Here is a 19,032-nt window from a genome sequence, read left to right as displayed (position 1 = left end):
ATCCCGGGGGTGTCCTGAGCCGGGATCGGGTTCCGCTGGGTGTCCCCGTGCCAGAGCCCGCTCTGATCCCTCCCCGCATGCAGCGTCCCCTGGCACGGGAAGGGGCCGGGGACCCGAGGGGACGAGCAGCTGGAGAGCCCAGCGTGAGAGCTGGCAGGGACCAGAGCGAACTGCGGCGCTGGCCCTGGAAACCGGGGATTTCTCCCCGAATGGCCGCTCTGAAAACAGCTGCTGGTGGAAAGAGATCTGCCGCACGTGGGAGCGGGGCCAAGGCGCCGGCTAACCCCTTCGGCTCCGGGAAGGCGTTGCCATAGCAGGTGGCTGCATGTGCCCTATAGATCCTATAGGGAATGGAAGGAGCCGGGGCTTGCAGCAGGATCTGCTCTGCCAGGCTTGCACGGTGACATGGATGACGTCAGGTTGGGATGGTTGGATTTGCCACAGACGAGTCTGGGGTTGGTCCTGGAGCACGTGGGGTCCCGGTGGGTCCCGGTGGGTCCCGGTGCTGCTGGGGGCGCTCAGGGCAGAAGATGCTGTGGGAGCAAGGGCTGGGGCAGGAGGGTGTTTGCAAACCCCGTGCCTGCTGGCAGCTCGCCCGGGGAGAACTGACCCCTCAGAGCCCACCAGGAGCATCTCCTGTCCCGCAGAATGTCAGGAGTGGGAGGTTATTTTTCATCTTAGTTAGAGAACTAAGACATTTCTGGGAGCTGCCATAGCATGGTGACCCAGCCGGGGTCAAGGAGGTTTTTGTTTCCAAATTCTTGCAGTGTTTTGATCTGTATGGGAGTTCCACTCTGCAGCACAGGCTAGGTGCAAGAAGAGGAAAGCGGGAGAGCAGAAATCTCCCGTTCTTTATAACCGGCGCTTGGAAATTTCTCCCACCGTTCTGGGAAATTTCTCTGCACTCGGTTGTGCTTCGCCAGCGGTTTTGCTCTGACATATCAGCGCAGGAGAACACAACCCTGCCGGTCAGCGCTGGGTCACTCGGGCTGCGGAGGAGTCTGCAGGGACCTGCCCCGCGCCGGGGACGTGGTGTCGGGGCTGGGTGCTCCGGAGCGTCACCCGCTGTGCCGAGCGCGTCCCCGCGGAGCCGTGCTGGGACAGCGGGGCTGGCTGGGGACGCGGGCTGCAGCCGGTCCTGCCCTGACTCTGCTTTCCTCCCTCGCAGCTCGGAGGGGCTGACGGCCCGGCGGAGACCCCCCCCGCGCCCGCCCGGGGTCCCCATGGAGTGCGAGTTGCGGAGCCCAGTCGCCGAGCAGTAGCCGCAGCAGTGGGATGTTGACCTGGCGGTGCCTCATCCTTTGGGCTGTGCTGGTCACAGCCGCGCTCGCCGCCGCCCGCCCGGCCCCCACCCTGCCCGAACAAGGTAAGAGCGGCCAACGGGGGCTCCGCGTCCTTCGCGTTTCCCTGGTGGTGACCTGGCTGGTGTGTCTGCGGAACAGGCAGAGGCTGGTGCGAGGGCTGCAGTGGGGACACGGCACGTCCCCGGCAGCAGCGCAGTGTCACCCGGCTGCCTGGCACGTCTCGTCTGCTAAGAGCAATTTGTGTGGGCACAAAAAGCCTGTGCACGGCATCAGCATCACCTGTGGGCGGTTTAAACCTGGTGGGAGATCGTGGCAAAACCTGCTGTTGTTGGTTAAGAGAAGGCTACAAAGCCCCGGGGGCCGTGTCCCTGGAGCGGGGTCAGTGTGTGACATGGCACTCGCGTCCCTGTGACAATCTGCAGCTTGAGCCGTGTGTGGAGCCGGTCACAGCCCTGCTGGCGGCTGGGCTGCTCCTGGGGACAAGGGTTTGGGTGCAGACCGGGGGTGCCCTGGCCTTGCTCCGCGCTGGGGAACACCTGTGGGACCGGCTTTGCCGGGTGTGGCGCATGGATCCCCTGGTGCCGGGGACAGCCGGCCCTGGCCCAAGCGCCGCTCTGCCATTTCAAAGCCTTGGCCTTCCCCTTGGTGCGGCAGAGAATAAACAGACCAGGCACCGCCGCGCGGGACTTCTGACTTTCTGCCTTTTGGTTTTAATTACCCAAGAATGTCTGGGCTGTGGGGTACTGCTTTGCTTTTTCAGGCTGGTTCCCCCTTCCCTCTTCCTCCCACCAAAACCCTGAGAGGCTGCTTGCCGGTGCTGCTGGCGCGGTGCTGTGCGGTGGCGCGGTGCTGTGCGGCACCCCAGGGAGCAGCAACGTTCCGTGCTGGTGTGAGCAGCGGGTCCCGGTTTGCGAGTCCGTCCGCGGGGTGCCGGGGCCGTGCGCGGTGCCGGGGCCGTGCGCGGTGCCCAGGGAGCAGGCGGCTCCCAAGAGGAGCCCGGGCAGAGCGTCGCGCACAGGGGCCATCTCCGAGATTTTCCACTGGCACGCTCGCTCCCCGCTTCTGTAAATAAGGCGGTCGGCAGCGGTAAACATGTTTTTCTCGGGAGATTGCTCTTCCTGGAAGAGGTTTCCTGGCGGCGGTTGGGCAGGGACGGCTCTGGTGCTGCCGCAGAGCAGAGCGGCGCTGGGAGAGCTGCCGGGGGCGCAGGCTGAGGGCTGAGCTGAGGAAAGGTGGGTTCGGGGCGCCCTGCAGCCCCCAGAGGGTTTGGGGAGCAGCGTCAGGCGGAGGAGGAGGAGGAGGAGAGGCTGGAGAGGAGGGAGCTGGTTCCTCGCCAGCCTCATGCCAGGGCTAACAATAACCTCTGGAAACATTTCCCGACACGGTTCTCACCAGGGCGACTCAATTAGTGCCACAGCAGGAGCCCGGCTGGAGCAGAGTCCGTCCCTTGGCTCCGGGGCCGGCTGGTGGGAACAAAATGTTCCCGGCAGGACACGCGGGATGGGAAGAGCCGCTGCGGGGCCAGAGCCGCGGCTGTGCCACCGGCACCGTGCGTGTCCCCGGCCGCCGCGGGCTCCGGCTCCAGCCCCGGGGTCCCACGCGGTGCGTGGGAACACGGCTCCTGTGCCGTGGGACGTCATGTCCCCGTGGCCGGGTTCACTGTCCTTCCCCTGCGTCTCCACCAGCTCCCAAGCGTCCCCATGCTGGGTCCCTCTGCCACGGGGGCAGCGGCTCTCCCGGGCTTTGCTGGGGATGTTTACGGGGTTTGTCCCGGTTCTGAGGCTCCAGGCTCCCTCCCGAGGGAGCGAGCAATCCCTGGCCAGCGGCCCCGGCCTCGCCGCAGAGGGCTTTGCAATGGCCGACCTGCTGCTCGTGGCGTGGGGAGGGGGCTCGGGCGCTCGGCCTTTGCCAGGGGCTCCCTCCCGTTCCTGAAAGTTCTGCAGCAAGTAAAATATTAATGGGCGCTTACTGTGTTTTATAGCTACCTAAATTTGGAGGTGGTAAAAAACCCCTAGTTAAGGGGAAAAAGCCAAAAAATTTCCATGACCAACCTCAGCGGCCCTCCCTCACAAAGCCGCTCTTTGTCTGCAGGTTAAATAGAAACCTGCAGAAAATTGCCGAGGGGATTTGTTTTCCTCTCTCCTTGTCTGCTATTGTCCCCGCTGCTGCTCAGGCATTTCCAGCGCTCGGGGTCTGCCCAGCGCTGCCTGGGGAACAGAGCGGGTCTGGGGGAGCGGGGCGCTGCGGTGTCCCCGGGGCGCTGCCGCGTCCCGGGGGCGCTGCCGCGTCCCGGGGGCGCTGCGGTGTCCCGGGGGCGCTGCGGTGTCCCGGGGGCGCTGCCGTGTCCCGGGGGCGCTGCGGTGTCCCGGGGGCGCTGCGGTGTCCCGGGGGCGCTGCCGCCTCCTCGCTCCCCAGACCTCGCCGTGCTGGCCGGAGCATTGGACAGGAACTGCAATCCACTGCTTCATCTGAGGTGCAGGCTGGGCAGGGTGGGGGTGCCCGGGGCAGCAAATAACCCCCCTCCCTGCCCCAGGAAGCAACTGGGGACCAGAGGGCAGGGAGGAGCTGCTGCCCCCCAGGCTGACGGGGGCAGGAGGGGCCAGAGATGCCTTGAGCCCCCCAGGAAAGAGCCAGTGGTACCTCTCACCGCTGGCATCCCCCTGCTGTGCATCCCCCGGGATGCAGGGATGCTGCTGGGAGCATCCCCCCGGGCTAGGGGGGTCCAGCAGGGCCAGGAGCTTTTTAAATAAGAAAGAAGCCAATCCCCGCATCCCGGTAAGCGCTTCCTGTTGGGATTAGCGGGGCTGCCGGGCATGTGTGTGCTTTTTCTTCAGGAAATACCTTCGGAAAGCCCCGCTGGGGTCTCCAGGGCAACCGGTGGCCGCGGCCCCGCGCCCCCGCCCGCATTGTCCCCGCGCCGCTTTGTTGGCCGCTTTATTGCCATCGCCACCGCCATCGCACCCGCCGCCCCCGCGCTCGGGGCTGCGCGCCGGGCCCCTCGCTGTGTGTGTGCACAGACCTGGGGGGCGTGGAGATGCGGGGGGGTGAAGGTTAATCTGTGCCGCTCCTCTCCCTGGGGTTGCTGCCCCACGTCCCCGTCCCCAGTGGGGCCAGCCCGGGGAAGCCGGTGACAGTTATATGCGCTTGGTGACACTCTCCATCTGGCTGGCGCTCGGCCCCGCTTTCAGTTCCATTTCAAAGCTGGAATAAAGTAATAAAAGCAGCGCCGTCTGCCCTGGCCGTTGCAGCCTGCACCTACTTTTTGGGCTGCTTTGAAAGCCGAGGAGCGATGTGCAGGGCTGGGGCATCGGGGCTCTGCCCTGCAGACCCAGACCGGGAAACGGGGCTGCCTCCCTGGCCCGAGGAGTTTGGGTTAAAGAGGGAACAGCAGATAGTTTAGAAGTGCCAGATCTCGTGTCTGTTTTGCTGCTTTGTCCAGGCGGGCGAGCTGCTGGTGTTTCCTTTGCTCTCCTCCTCCTCCCTTTGCCCTGTTTTGCTCAGAGGGGCAGTGAGCATCCCCGCAGCCCGGCTGGGCAGGGGATCCCCCGCCCCGGTCGCCCCTTTGTGCGGCTCCAGGAGCATCCGGAGCCCGGCCGTGCAGCGCCAGGGCAGGCAGGGCCCGGGGAGCAGAGCCAAGCGTTTGTCTGGCCGATTAAACTTGTGCTAACGTGGCTGCTCGGGGCGCGCTGGCGCACCGTGGGCCCGGCCCGCGGCTCTGCGGAGGGGCCGCGCTGCACCTGGGGCCGGGGCTTAGGTTACAGAGAACCAGAACACAAGAAAGAGACGTTTCAGGCGGATGGAGCCAGCGATCAAACAGGCTCACCCTCATTGACGTACGTGGGTACATCGGTACCGCAGCTGCCCCGGCTGCCATCCCTGCGTTTCCAAGGGGGTTTCGGTGCATGCGCTGCCGCAGGAGCTGGGCTGCGCGGTGCCAGCAGAGCCGTCCCGGCGGCCGCGGCACCGTCCGTGTGCCAGGGCGGCCCCGCAGCGGCGCCGTCCCAGCCCGCCCGCGGGCGAGCGAACCTGGACACGCTCATTAGCCTGTGAATTCGTTTGCAGGCTGTTCCCACCAAGCCGCGTTTTCCGCCTCGTCCCCGAGTGCCAGAGAAGGGCTGTGGGTGAGCAGAGGGCACAGTCCTGCCCTGCCCTCTGCCACCCCGCTCCCGTCCACCGCTCCGACGCCTCCGCGCGCCCCGTCACGCTGTGATGCAGAACAGCCTCCGGCTCGCGGGCGGGGGGAGGGGGCTGCTGCCTTTGAAAAGCGATCTGGCCACACGCCGGCGGCCCCGGCCCCTGCCCGGGCTGCTCGGTGCCGCGCGGCCGATGGCCCGAGGAGCGGTGGCACTCGCACGGGCCGCCCGGGGGCTGCGCGATGCTGAGCCTGCACCGCTGCATCCTCGAGCCTCAGCATCGCTCCAATGGCCTTTTCTGCCCCCGGGCCACCTTGTCCTCAGGCTGCAGGTCCAGCGGGGAGGCGTTTGCAGAGCCAGGGGCTGGCAGGAGCTTCGGCACGGCAGGTTTACCTGCAGAGCTCCCAGCAGGAGCCCGTGGTGCCCTGGGACGGGCTCGGGGGGCAGGTGACCTCTGCGAGCTCTCGCACCGCCGCGGTGCCGGGACATTCGTGGGCAGCTCCAGCCACCTTCTGCAGGTTGTTCTGCTCGATAAGGAACGAGTTTATCAGTGCGTGGGGAGGGACAGACCTGAGCGCCGAGGGGGCAGCGAGATAAGGGCAGATACGGCTGTGCCTGCGGCTCCGAGTTTCGCCTTGGTTTGGGTTTCGGCCGCTGTTTATTGCTCGCTGACCTTGCTCTGTTTGAGAAGGAAATCGGGACGGATAGGAGGACGTTGTGTTACCCAGTCCTGTGGTGTTCGGACAGACGGCGATGGGACATCGGGACATGGCTGCTGCATTGTGTGCCGCTGAAGATGCCTGTGACTAATCACTTGAAACACAAATCAGGGCTGCTGGAAGCGCCCATCCTGCAAGAGGAAAGCAGAGGGCAAGCAGGATTGCGAAAGCAAGACCTTTCTTCCGCCACCAAGGGACTCCCACCAGTCTTCACCTTCCGTGTTAAAAGGCTTTATAACGTCTTAGGGATGGGTCTGGAGCCGTGGCTGTTGCCCTTCCAGCAGCCAAGGAAAGTGAATTGTGCCCCAGCATGCTGTTCTGTGTAAATGCTCAGCAAAAGAAAAAGGAGAAACTCATGCTGCTTGTAGCTGTTTTCCCCATGAAACTTCTCATGAGCACGAAAAGGAGCGGCCAGAAAGCAAAGTGCAGATCACGGTGCTGTAAATGGGAGTTTCTGCAGCGCTGAGCTCTCGTTTTTGGCAGCAGGAGCTGCTGGTGGGTCCAGGGAGGAGGACGCCGCGGTGCCAGCCCTGTCCCCATCCCCATGCTGCCAGCCTGCGCCCCTGCCTGCGCTGGGCAGGGCCGCCTGCCCGAGGGTTCGGTGCTGGCACGGACCTTGCGGGCGCAAGGACGAGCTGGGGACGAGGCTGCGCTTGCCCGGCTCGGTGGCACCGAGAGGTCGGTTGATAACGTGTGCTGGTCCTGCAGTTCAGCCCCTCCGGCGTGCACTCGGGTGCTGCGGGCGTTTGTAATTAGCTGCTGTTTTGCAAATTGCCGGGTTCCGTGTGGGTCCCGAGGGAGAGCTGTGGCTCCGCTCCTGTCCCCGCGGCCTGCGGTGCCTGCAGGCTGCGTGCGCACCGAGCGCCTCGGTCCTGGAGCCCGGGATCGGCTGAAGTTTGGACGTTTCTGGGCTGTTTCTGCTGGGCTGCCCGCGCGGGGTTTGCGGGGATTTTCAGCCCCCGCTCTGGACCCGCTGACACGGAGCAGTTGCACCTGGAGGCCTCCGGCCGTGCCCCCGCGGCACCGTTGGCTCTCGCTCCCAGCTCAGCCGGAGGTGCCGTGGAACCGCGGCGATTCCTTCCAGGACGGTGCCGAGCAGCTCTGGCCCCGAGAGCTGCGTCCACAGCAGCGCGCAGGACCCGGAGCCACATGCATCAGCCCATGCTCCTCATTCCCAAGACGATGCTCGTGCTGCATCCGCCGTGCATCGCCACCCCCGGAGCTGCAGCAGCCCCAACCCTTCCTTGGGCCGTGGAATTCAAAGGGATAGTTTGAAACCCCAAGCTCTGCACCAAGAGCCGCTCGTGCACCCCCTCGGAGCTCTTGGGGATGGAGCCGTGTCCGCACAACCCAGGAGAGACCAGCTCACGTAGCAGCGGGATGGAGAGAAAGGATCTTTGTGCTGCTCACACAAGTGTTGCACCGGGAGCAACTGCAGCAATCCCCGCCCGGGGGCTGCGGAGGGGACGCCGCGGCCACCGCCTGTGTCACCGGAGCTGCCCTGGGCTGACCTGTCCCCGCAGACCCCGCTCCTGCCCGCTGTCCTGGCGCAGCCCCTGGCTCTTCTGCCCCTGTCCCTGCGCTCTAACCGGGGCGGGGGTCCTGGTGGCATGGGGACCCTGGCCCGCTTCGCTGGCTGAGGGTGCTGGGGGTCCCGGGAGCCCTGTGCAGCGGCAGAGCCGAGCAGGGTTTGGGATTTGGGGTGCTCCTGCCCCAACAGCTGCTGCTGCCTGAGAAAGCTCAATTTGCCCGTTTCTCCCCCATTTCAAAGCCCGTGCCGTGGCGGGGTGTGAGTGCTTTTGAACTCCCCGGGCGGGTCCTGCCGCGGGGTGAAGCGCTTGGTGCTGCTTGGGGTGCTCGCAGCTCTGCCTCTGCCTCCCCTGCTCTGCAGCCGCCCCCGGGGCAGCCGCTCCTGGAGCGTCCCCAGCAGCGCATGGTGCCGCATTAACACTGAGCCGTGGTGGCAGCAGCAGCCGTTTCCTTCGGTCTCTATTTCTTTTCTCCTTTTTCTTCTCTTCTTCTCTCTCCTAACCCCTCCAGCTCTGCCCAAAGCAAAAATCGAAGTGGAGTCCTACTCGGCGCACCCCGGCGACCTCCTCCAGCTGCGCTGCCGGCTGAGGGATGACGTCCAGAGCATCAACTGGGTGCGCGACGGCGTCCAGCTGGCCGAGAACAACCGGACGCGCATTACCGGGGAGGAGGTAGAGGTCAGGGACGCGGTGCCCGAGGACTCGGGGCTCTATGCCTGCATGACCAACAGCCCCTCGGGAAGTGAGACCACCTACTTCTCCGTCAACGTCTCAGGTTCGTAGTGGCCCCGGGCGCAGGGAAGGGGCAGCCCTGGGGCCGGGCTGCGGAGTGACGAGCCGGCAGCCCCCGCTCGCCTTGGCACCCACACCGGCCATGCATGCACCTGCCCGGTGAGTTCGGGCAGATCCGGGGTGCCCCCAGGAGCCACCGGCGCGGCGCAGGGTCCCTGCCTGCCGTGGTGCAGGGGGAGCAGCCGCAGGTGTCGCCGGTTGGTCTGGGGGGCCGGGTGAGCTGAGGTCTGCGCTGGAGCGTGAGGCTGGAGAGGAAGGAGTGCTCGCGGTGTCTGCGGAGGCATGGGGCGATTCTGTGCCCGTGGGGGCTTGGTTGCTGTCCCAGAGGGGTTGGTGGCGCCAGGCGTGGGACAGGACCCGTGTGTGGACACAGGAATCACCTGCAGGGCAAACTGCTGCACGACGCCCATGGCTGTGACACCGGGATGCAGGCGCTGCCAGCCCTGGCTGTGCCGGGGCCACGCACAGCGGTGTCACCCGCGGTCCCTGCGCCCCCCACCAGCGCTGCCCCGGTCACCCACCGGGCTCCATCCTGTGTCACCAGCCCATGGTGCTCCAGTCCCCGGCCGGTCCCGCTGGGGAAGGGCCCGTGCACAGATGTTCAGCTGGGACGTCTCTTCTCTTGCAGACGCACTCCCCTCCGCAGAGGATGATGACGATGAAGACGACTCCTCGTCAGAGGAGAAGGAGGCGGATAACACCAAGCCGAACCGTACGTGTGGGATGGGTTAGTCCCCGCTGCCCTGGCTTTGGGGGGGCGAGGGGGAGCTGAGGACACTTCCCAGCACCGCCCAGGGACGGAGAAGGAACACCCGTGTCCAGAGCCACCCTCACGCGTCCCCGCTCAGCCCTGCCGGGGCGTCCTGGGGTTAAACCCGGAGCAAAATGCTGGTGTCCCCTGTGGTTGGGGGTCTGGCCGGGTGCCCCCACCACCGTGCTGACCCCCCCACTCCACAGAGGCCATCGCTCCATACTGGACCTATCCCGAGAAGATGGAGAAGAAGCTCCACGCCGTCCCCGCCGCCAAGACGGTGAAGTTCAAGTGTCCGTCGAGCGGGACGCCCAACCCCACGCTGCGCTGGCTGAAGAACGGCAAGGAGTTCAAACCTGACCACCGCATCGGGGGCTACAAGGTACTGCGGCGGGGGGGCCGGGGTGGCACAGCCCCCGGGGCAGCGGGGGGCAGCGCCCGTCCCTGCCGGCAGGTGCTCAATCCGGCTGGGTGCCCCTTGCGGGGCCGGAGCCAGCGGGCTCGCCTGGGCAGGGGGAGGATGGGGAAGGGGCTCTGCAGCTTAAGAGGCACCGAGCCCCCTGTCCGCGCAGCCCCCAGCAGGGGCAGATGGGCCCCTCCGCCATTCCCATTGCCAAATCGCCCCATGGCGGTGACAACAGCGGTGACCTGGTTCTGGGTCGTGTCAGCGCCGGGGGGAGGGGGCCAGCCTGTCCTTGCGGCTTCGCCTAATCCCCCGCGAGCAGAGGGCGGGTGGGCCGCGCTCCTCCAGCATCCAGGGGCTGTCACCCTGCGGGCAGCACCAGTGGGGACCCCCAGGTCACCCCACAAGGTCACCACCACCATCCCCTCTCTTCTTCTCCCCTGGTTTCGTGGAGCGCGGCTGCAGCCTGCCCGGGGTTTGTGCCCCTCGGTGCTGCGGGGACGCGGCTTCGGTCACTCCATCGCCGCTATTGCACAAGCGGCATCCGGCCGTGGCGCTGCGTGGCGCTGCGTGCCGCCGGCTCCAGCAGGTGCCAGGACACGCAGCAGGAGCTCGGCCACGTCGCAGCCCTGGGTCTGGGCAGCACGTCCCGGCAGGGACGCAGGATCCCGGGGAGCTGGCAGCACCGCGGCTCCCCGGCCGGTGCCAGCGCCGTGCCCTGGATAGCTAATGGGGCTGAAATGTGGGGCTGCGGAAATACCCAGTTTCCAGCTGGGAGGGAGGAATGCAGTGGGCTGGGGGGTCTCGCCAGGAGGAGCCAGAGCCGGGCGCAGGAAAGTTGTCCCTGTGCCCAAACGGGACCTGGGGAGCACTCGCAGCCCCCCGCGCCACCAGGGCCCGTCCCAGAGGACAGCGCCTGGCCAGCAGCACCCGTGTCCCCGGGAGGTGTCCCGGGTGTGTGACGTCCAGGCTGCACAGTGCCCGCTGGCCGTGCGGAGCAGCGCGGGTCCGGCCCCATGGAACAATGCCGGTCTGTTCCCTCCGCGCTGGGGCCACCGCGCAGGGGTGTCCCTGCGCGCCGGGCCAGCCCATCACGCGCGGCTCCCAACATCTGCTTCTCGGCACAGTTGGCTCATGCGAGGCTGTCCCGGGACAGCTGGGAGCAATTACAGCCCCTCCGTAGGAGAGGGGAAAGGTGACCTCAAAGGGAGATTTATGTCCTGGCTCTGCGGCGGGGGCCGGGGCCGAGCCAGCTCTGACATGTGACCGGCTCTGTCGTTGTCCCCGTGTCCCCAGGTCCGCTACGCGACCTGGAGCATCATCATGGACTCGGTGGTGCCGTCCGATAAGGGTAACTACACCTGCATCGTGGAGAACAAGTACGGGAGCATCAACCACACCTACCAGCTGGATGTCGTGGGTGAGCAGCTGGGGGTCACCCCGTGTCCCCCACCCTCCCCAGCAGCAGCGGGTGCTGCGCCCTGTGGGGACGGGACGGGGACGGGGAGTCTGCGGCACAGCCGGTCCTGGCAGCGGAGGCAGAAGGTTCACCTGACCCGGTCTGGGGATTTTTAATTGTGGTGGACATAATTTCATAGACCAGACAGAAACTTTTTCTAATCGCCTTATTAGCCGTAATTCCCAGCTGGGAAGGCTGGTCTGAGCAGTTCCACATGTGGAGCTGCTCTAAATGCCAGTAAATGAACCATTAAAAATGTGATTTAATTTGATTACACTGAGCAAACTGAAGGGAACAGTCAGGGAGGGGAACAAAGGGGTTTGTTAATGCTGACTCACCGCAGTGGCAGCCGCTTTGTTAACGGCCGGGGCCCTTGTTAGGTTTGTTTGACCTCTGACCCCCAATAGGTACTGCCGTCCCTGTCCCTGCGCTGGGACCTCACCTGTCCCTGTCCCCAGCTCCCCTGGCTGCGCTGGCCCCGCTGCAGGGGGTCCCTGGGGAAGGGGACACTGGATGCATCGGTGCCCACCCCAGCCGGGGTCCCCCCGCATGGGGGGTTCAGGGTGCACCCCGTAAGGTCCCCGTGTCCCCGTCCCGCAGAGCGGTCCCCGCACCGGCCCATCCTGCAGGCAGGGCTGCCGGCCAACAAGACGGTGGCCCTGGGCAGCAACGTGGAGTTCGTCTGCAAGGTGTACAGCGACCCCCAGCCCCACATCCAGTGGCTGAAGCACATCGAGGTGAACGGCAGCAAGATCGGCCCCGACAACCTGCCCTACGTGCAGATCCTGAAGGTACCGCCGGGGAGCTCCGGGGGGCAGGGGGGAGAGCGCGGGGGCTGCCCGGCCCCGGCTGCACACGGGCAGCCATCCCCGGGAGTCCCAAAGGCACCACCGTGGGGCTGGGGGCGAGCACGGCGCTGGACATGGGGGGCTGAGCCCCCGATCCGTCCCGGCGAGAGCAGCTCTCCCTGCTCGCAGTGAGCAAACGGCTGCGGTGCAAACCCCTGGGGGTGCGTGGGTGTCCCCAGCCATGTCCCCAAGCCCAGGGGTGCGTGAGTGTCCCCAGACATGTCCCCCGACCCGGGGTGCATGGACGTCCCCAGCTGTGCCCCTGACCCCTGGGTGCATGGGGAGCAGGATTACAGCCCAATGGCTGCCCCCTCCTCCTGTGACCCCGGGTACCGGGGGAGCACCCCCGTGCCGGCGGGGCCGATGGCGACGCTCCGGCACTGCCGGTGCTCCGGGCGCTGCCGTTGGCGGCCGCGTCCGTGTGACTCCATGTTGTTGGTCTGTTCCAGCACTCGGGGATTAATAGCTCTGATGCGGAGGTGCTGACCCTGTATAATGTGACAGAGGCGGAGAGCGGGGAGTATGTTTGTAAGGTTTCCAATTATATTGGCGAGGCCAACCAGTCTGCGTGGCTCACTGTCACCAGGCCCCTGGCCACAGGTAACGGGAAGGACGCCCGCCGCGGTGTTTCCTCGCACCGTCGCTCCCCGGCGGCGGAAAACAAACCTCTGGGCTCTCTGGTTTCTGCTGTTTCTGGTGCCACAAGCCATGGAAAAACACTCAGCAGGGCCGGCTGGCTTTGTGTGTGTGTGTCCCGGTGTGTCCCCTGTGTGTGTCCCCGTCCGTGCTGCCCTCCTGTCTCCGTCCCGTGTCTGCAGCGGCCGGCTCTGCCTGGGGCTGGTTTCTCCATGCAGCCCATGGCCAGCATGTTCCGATGGGCAGGACGCTCAGTTTGGTGAAGGGTTTTTAACAGCGTGTCCGTAGGTCGGCCGGGATGAGTGGTCATCCCGAGGGTCTCGTAGCAGGTCTGCAGCCGTCTCTGTCTGCTCCCCAGGGCTCTCCCTCCTCTCTGGCCTCCTTCCCAAAGGTCTCATGTCGTTTGCTTCTCCGTTTTTTGCTTCCATTTTTCCCTCTAGACGGCTGGCGTTAACACGACAGACAAAGAAATGGAAGTCCTTCACTTAAGGAATGTCTCATTTGAGGATGCTGGGGAGTATACATGTTTGGCGGGTAATTCTATTGGGATCTCCCATCACTCTGCATGGTTGACAGTTCTCGAAGGTATATACTCCTCTTCCTTTCCTCCCTCCTTTCCAGCGTATGCATCACGGTCCGGGAGAGAGCGTTTCCCCCGTGGCCGTGGGACGGGGCGCGTGTCCCCCGCTGTGTCCCCCTCGCCCCCAATTGGGGTCTGTCCGCCGCTCTCTCCCTGGCCCAGACGATGCATACTCAGGGTGTTTAACCAGGGCTGTGTGTCGCTTCTGCTGCGCGGGGCCGCTGTCCCTGTCCCCATTGATGCTGCTCCCCGGGCATCAATGCCGCGCGGGCCCCAGCCTGATAACTCCGCCAGGGAAGTTTTTGGGGCGCTGTGTGGTGGTGGCTTTTCAGCCAAAAACTTTCCCCGTTATCAGGCGGTGCTTTGCCAGGTGTGCTCGGAGGTGGGACAAAACTCGGACTCCCTCTTACAGCTCTGTCTGGGGCTCTGTTCTTTGGGGGGGCCACGTTGGGGGTGCTGCTGGGGTGCAATGGCAGCTCCCACCCTGACAGATTCGCCGCGGTTTGCAGCCGCGCTGCACCGTGCCGCGTGGCTGCGGCTGCTCTGCGCCACTCACGGCGCTGCCACCTCCTCTGCCACCAGCGGCCACCAAAGCGGGGCCTGTCCCACGGCAGGGGGCACGAGACCCTCCTCCTGCCAGCCCGGGGGTCCCGCTGCTGCTGGAGCTGCTTCTGCCTGCGCTGCCCAAGCTCTGGCAGTCGCTATCGGTAACGCCCGGGCACCGCTGCGCAGCCCTTCCACCCCTCCATGCACAGGGTGACCCGGGGGACCTACAGCGGGCGGGGGACTCATTGCCCAGGGGTGCCCGTGGCGCCCCATCCCTGGCGGTGATGCAGGAGCATCCCGAGAGCTCTGTGACACGGCCCCTGTCCCCCCACTTCACACCTTCCCCAGCTCACCCCTCTCCAGCCCAGAGCTCCATCCTGCCCTGGGCACGTCGCTGGGATGCGGCAGAGACGTTGCCCAGCCGTGGGGCAAGGAGCTGGGGGTACCACACGCCTTCCCCACCAGGGTGGGTGCTCAGCACCCCGGTCCCTGTCACAGCCTGCACTGAGGTCCCCGGCGATGCAGAGCGTGTCCCCACCGAGCATGGGGAGCAGAGCGTGTCCCCACCGAGCATGGGGAGCAGCCCCGGCTCCCCAGCCCCGCTCCCCGGCCCCGGGGGCCGCGGGTGCTGACGTGCTGTTCGCACCGACCCAGCTATCGAGGACACCCCGGCCATGATGACGTCCCCCCTCTATCTGGAGATCATCATCTACTGCACCGGGGCCTTCCTCATCTCCTGCATGGTCGTGACCGTCATCATCTACAAGATGAAGAGCACCACCAAGAAGACGGACTTCAACAGCCAGCTGGCCGTGCACAAGCTGGCCAAGAGCATCCCCCTGCGCAGACAGGTAACAGAAAGTAGAGAGGGGGTTCGTTTGCACCTACTGCCCCTCCCGGAGGACCTGCCCTTGCTGGGGGGACGTTTCAGGATGAGGATGATGGAGGGAGACCTGGGCCCGTCTCCAGGTCTCCACCCTCCCCAGCCGGTGGGGACCGTCCATGGGTTCTGATGGGCTCTGCCCTGGCCTGGCAGCGCAACGAGCCGGGGGGCTGCACAGCCCCTGCTGGCGCCGCGGCGGGCTCAGCGCAGTGCTGGGGACCCGCCGGGATTTACAGCAGTTTAACGTTCCAGCAGAGGAGCGTGTGTTACACACCGAGGAGACAGAGAACTCCCAGGCTGTAGGTTTTTGTGGTATCAGCATGCCAGAAATTAATTAAAAATTACTTCATCTGGGTCCAGCATGGAAGCAGCGCTGGTGGGGCCCCACGCCTGCGGGCAGGGGGATGCGGGCAGGGGATGCAGGCAGGGGACAGGGGGATGCGGGCAGGGGGATGCGGGCAGGGGGATGCAGGCAGGGGATGCAGGCAGGGGATGCAGGTAGCATTGGGGTGCAAAGGCTCCTGGTCAGCGTCTCTGTGCAGCGCAGCGCCGCCCCCCGCGCTGCGTGAAGGTAACCCACGGTCCCCCCCGGCCCCCGCAGGTCTCGGCCGACTCCAGCTCCTCCATGAACTCGGGCGTGATGCTGGTGCGGCCCTCGCGCCTCTCCTCCAGCGGCACCCCCATGCTGGCCGGCGTCTCCGAGTACGAGCTGCCCGAGGACCCGCGCTGGGAGCTGCCCCGCGACAGGTGACGTCCCGGCCCCGGGGACGCGGGTGGGAGCTGGTGGGGACGGCGGCGCTGCTGGGGGACCTGTCCCCTCACGGTCTGTCCCCCCAGGCTGATCCTGGGCAAGCCGCTGGGCGAAGGCTGCTTCGGGCAGGTGGTGCTGGCAGAAGCCATCGGCCTCGACAAGGACAAGCCCAACCGCGTCACCAAGGTGGCGGTGAAGATGCTCAAGTGTAAGTGGTGGCAAGAACGGGGGTCCTGGTGCAATGCCACAACGCTGGCTGAGGGTGTGACACAGGGGGACCCAGCCTGCCCCCCCCAACCTCTGCCTACCCCCCGTTCTAGCCGACGCCACGGAGAAGGACTTGTCCGACCTCATCTCCGAGATGGAGATGATGAAGATGATCGGGAAGCACAAGAACATCATCAACCTGCTGGGTGCCTGCACGCAGGACGGTGAGGATGTGTGAGCTGGGGGGCTGATGCTGCCCCTGGGGGGCCGGGACCCCCGTGCCGGGGTCTGGTCACTCACCCGCTGTCTCGCAGGTCCCCTCTATGTCATCGTGGAGTACGCCAGCAAGGGCAACCTGCGGGAGTACCTGCAGGCGCGGCGGCCCCCGGGCATGGAGTACTGCTACAACCCCGCCCGCGTCCCCGAGGAGCAGCTCTCCTTCAAGGACCTGGTGTCCTGCGCGTACCAGGTGGCCCGCGGCATGGAGTACCTGGCCTCCAAGAAGGTGAGGGGCTCTCGGGGCGGGGGGTGCGCCCAGCGCTCCCAGCCCGGCTCATGGGGGCTTGGGGACCACCTGACGGCCCCGCGCTCGGTCAGTGCATCCACAGGGACCTGGCGGCCAGGAACGTGCTGGTGACCGAGGACAACGTCATGAAGATCGCTGACTTCGGGCTGGCCCGCGACATCCACCACATCGATTACTACAAGAAGACGACAAACGTGAGTGGCGGGCGATGGCGGCGGTGCTTGCCGTGCCGGGGTGTCCCAGCGCGGTGACACAGCCAACGTGGGGCTGTCTGGTGTCCCAGGGCCGCCTGCCGGTGAAGTGGATGGCCCCCGAGGCGCTCTTCGACCGAATCTACACCCACCAGAGCGACGTGTGAGTAGCAGCCATGGGACGTGTGCTCCCCGCCTGGCTTCACGGCGATGGGCTGGGCTGGGGGACCCTCGCTTGTCCCCCTCGCTTGTCCCTTTCGCCTGGGGGACACGGCCCATCGTGGCCACTCCGTCCAGCACCGCCCTCGCTGCCTGCGCCGCTGCCTGCGTCTGGCAGCATCCCGCTGCCGTCTGCCCCGCTGCACCCCCGGCACCCCCGGTGAACACGATACGCACCGCGGCACAGCGCGCCAGCTGTGATCCGTCTTAATTACGTGAAAACACAATTAGCACCAGCAGACAAAATACAGGATGTTTCAAAAAGATGTACCCCATTTGAAATCACTGTATCTCTGCAACCGCGAACTGCCCATGGATAAAACCCTTATGGTGCGCAGAGCAGCGGGAGGGAACACAGAGCCTTTATAAAAATGTTACGAAAACTTGATAACTCGTTAAACTGTTTGAAATTTTTGTGTGATTGTAACACGTTGGGTCCATCTTTTTGCAACACCCTGTGTTTTGAATCACAATGATATTGGGTGGTGGGACTCGTTTGCCGTTGTGCGCCGGCCGTCAGTGCGCGTCCCCCCGCGGGTGCGCGGGGCTTTGCGGAGGGGCCGTCACCCGCGGGTGTCGCCCATCGGTCCCGTTCCCGGCAGGTGGTCCTTCGGCGTGCTGCTCTGGGAGATCTTCACGCTGGGCGGCTCGCCATACCCCGGCGTGCCCGTCGAGGAGCTCTTCAAGCTGCTCAAGGAGGGGCACAGGATGGACAAGCCCAGCAACTGCACCAACGAGCTGTGAGCGCCGCGGGGGACGGGGACGGGGGGACACCGGCACCACCCCACGTGCACATGTTCACAGTCACTTGCCCAGCAGTTCCCTGCAAAAACATCAGCTCAACCGTTTATGATAATTGACACCTCCCTCTGGTATTTCCCAGCGGGGTGAACCCCGGGGTGACCCCCCCGTGCATCCCCCTCCCAGCTCAGTGCCCCTGCATCCCCCTCCCAAACAGCCCCGCGTCCCCCCGGTGGGTGGGCAGGCAGGGACTCCCTCCTTCCCTAAATATGCAATAGCTTGTAAATATAGATAAATGTAAATATATAAATATAAATAGATAAACACGTAAATGTATAAATACCTACAACTACAAATATATAAATATAAGTAGCATATAAAAACGCAATAGCATCTTCAGCACCTTTGCTGGCCGCGGGCTCAGCCCTCGCCCCCTGTGCCCCCCAGGTACATGATGATGCGGGACTGCTGGCACGCCGTCCCCTCGCAGAGACCCACCTTCAAGCAGCTGGTGGAGGACCTGGACAGGATCGTGGCCATGACCTCCAACCAGGTAGGAGAGACGCGGCGCCAGCCCACGCCCCCCGAGCCCTGCTGGGACGTCCCCTCCGCGATGTCCCCTCCCGAGCCCTCTGTGTCCCCCTCAGGAGTACCTGGACCTCTCGGTGCCACTGGACCAGTATTCCCCCGGCTTCCCGGCCACGCGCAGCTCCACCTGCTCCTCGGGCGAGGACTCCGTGTTCTCCCACGACCCGCTCCCGGACGAGCCGTGCCTTCCCAAGCTGCCCCCCCAGCACACCAACGGCGGCCTGAAGCGACACTGAGGGTGGCCCTGCCACCGAGGACTGCCGCGCCGTGCCGCGCCGTGGCCGCGGGCTGCCGCGCTCGGCCCTTGCAGGACAGGTTCAGAGACAAACCGCAGCATCTCCCGTAACCAAACCCACCCACCCCTCCCGCTCCTCCTGCCGCCTCCGTCGTCACTCCCTGCAGCCCGAAGCTTTTGTTCTGATGGGTTTTTGGCGTTTCCTTTTATTGTTTTTAACGCAATTTTCCATGAACTCTGTGCTTGACTGTTTCCACTTGGTTACGCCAAAACCCCCTCCGGTGGGCAGCACCGGGGCACCGGCCACCCAGCCCGGGACGGCGGCTCCTGGCAGGGCATGGAGAGCCGGGCTTGGCTGGGCTTAGCTGCACCTTGGAGAACTCGCTAAGCCGAGACCAGCACCGGGTTCTGCGGCCACATGAGCCGAGGGTGTGCCGGGAACCCCATTGGTGTGCTGGGAACCCCATTGGTGTGCTGGGATCTCACCAGTGTGCTGGGAACCCCCCGGTGTGCTGGGAACCCCCCAGTGTGCTGGGAACTCACCAGTGTGCCGGGAACCCACCGGTGTGCCGGGAACCCGCCGGCACGGCCCCGCTGCCCCGGGGCTGGTCCCACAGCTCGGCAGCACCAGCACCCGCGGGCTGTGCCGCCCCAGCGCCGGTACCGGGGGGCGGGAGCCGCGGCGTGGGCGTCTCCCGGCGCTGCCGGGGGGGCCGGACACAGCAGCGCTCGGAACAGATTCCTGTGTACATAGCTAAAATATGTATAAATATGAATATATATTTACATGTCTTTTTAAAAGGGTTGTTACCAGAGATATACCGATGGGGTAGTGAGGTACTAGTGGCTGGTAGATATCAGTTGCTACAAAAAAAAAAAAGTCCATATATTTTGCTACTTTTGCTGTTTTTATTTTTTTAAATTATGTTCTAAACCTATTTCCGTGTAGATCCCTCGGTAAGAATTGCTGCTGCTGCTGCTTCAGTTTTAT

General features: G+C 65.1%; 1 protein-coding gene across 2 annotated transcripts; it reads left to right on the top strand.

The window, feature by feature from the left end:
* Positions 1 to 1,275: 1,275 nt before the first annotated feature.
* Positions 1,276 to 18,042, top strand: FGFR1 (fibroblast growth factor receptor 1; the record flags this gene model as incomplete). 2 transcript variants are annotated; one of them, XM_080360311.1, is made up of 17 exons in its annotated part: positions 1,276 to 1,366; positions 8,197 to 8,460; positions 9,106 to 9,189; positions 9,435 to 9,610; positions 10,928 to 11,051; positions 11,691 to 11,881; positions 13,015 to 13,159; positions 14,355 to 14,551; positions 15,185 to 15,330; positions 15,421 to 15,542; positions 15,655 to 15,765; positions 15,856 to 16,046; positions 16,139 to 16,261; positions 16,351 to 16,421; positions 17,080 to 17,217; positions 17,666 to 17,771; positions 17,866 to 18,042. In XM_080360311.1, 17 exons carry the CDS (start codon positions 1,276 to 1,278, stop codon positions 18,040 to 18,042), a joined length of 2,457 nt encoding a protein of 818 aa, XP_080216437.1. The 2 variants fall into 2 exon arrangements, with proteins under 2 accessions (XP_080216437.1, XP_080216438.1); XM_080360312.1 differs by lacking the exon at positions 8,197 to 8,460.
* Between the last annotated feature and the right edge of the window lie 990 nt (positions 18,043 to 19,032).

This window comes from Nesoenas mayeri, assembly GCF_963082525.1.
Source record: "Nesoenas mayeri genome assembly, chromosome: 27".
Taxonomy (NCBI): Eukaryota; Metazoa; Chordata; class Aves; order Columbiformes; family Columbidae; genus Nesoenas; species Nesoenas mayeri.
Note: the sequence above shows the minus strand (reverse complement) of the source record. Positions and strands in the feature narration are given on the sequence as shown.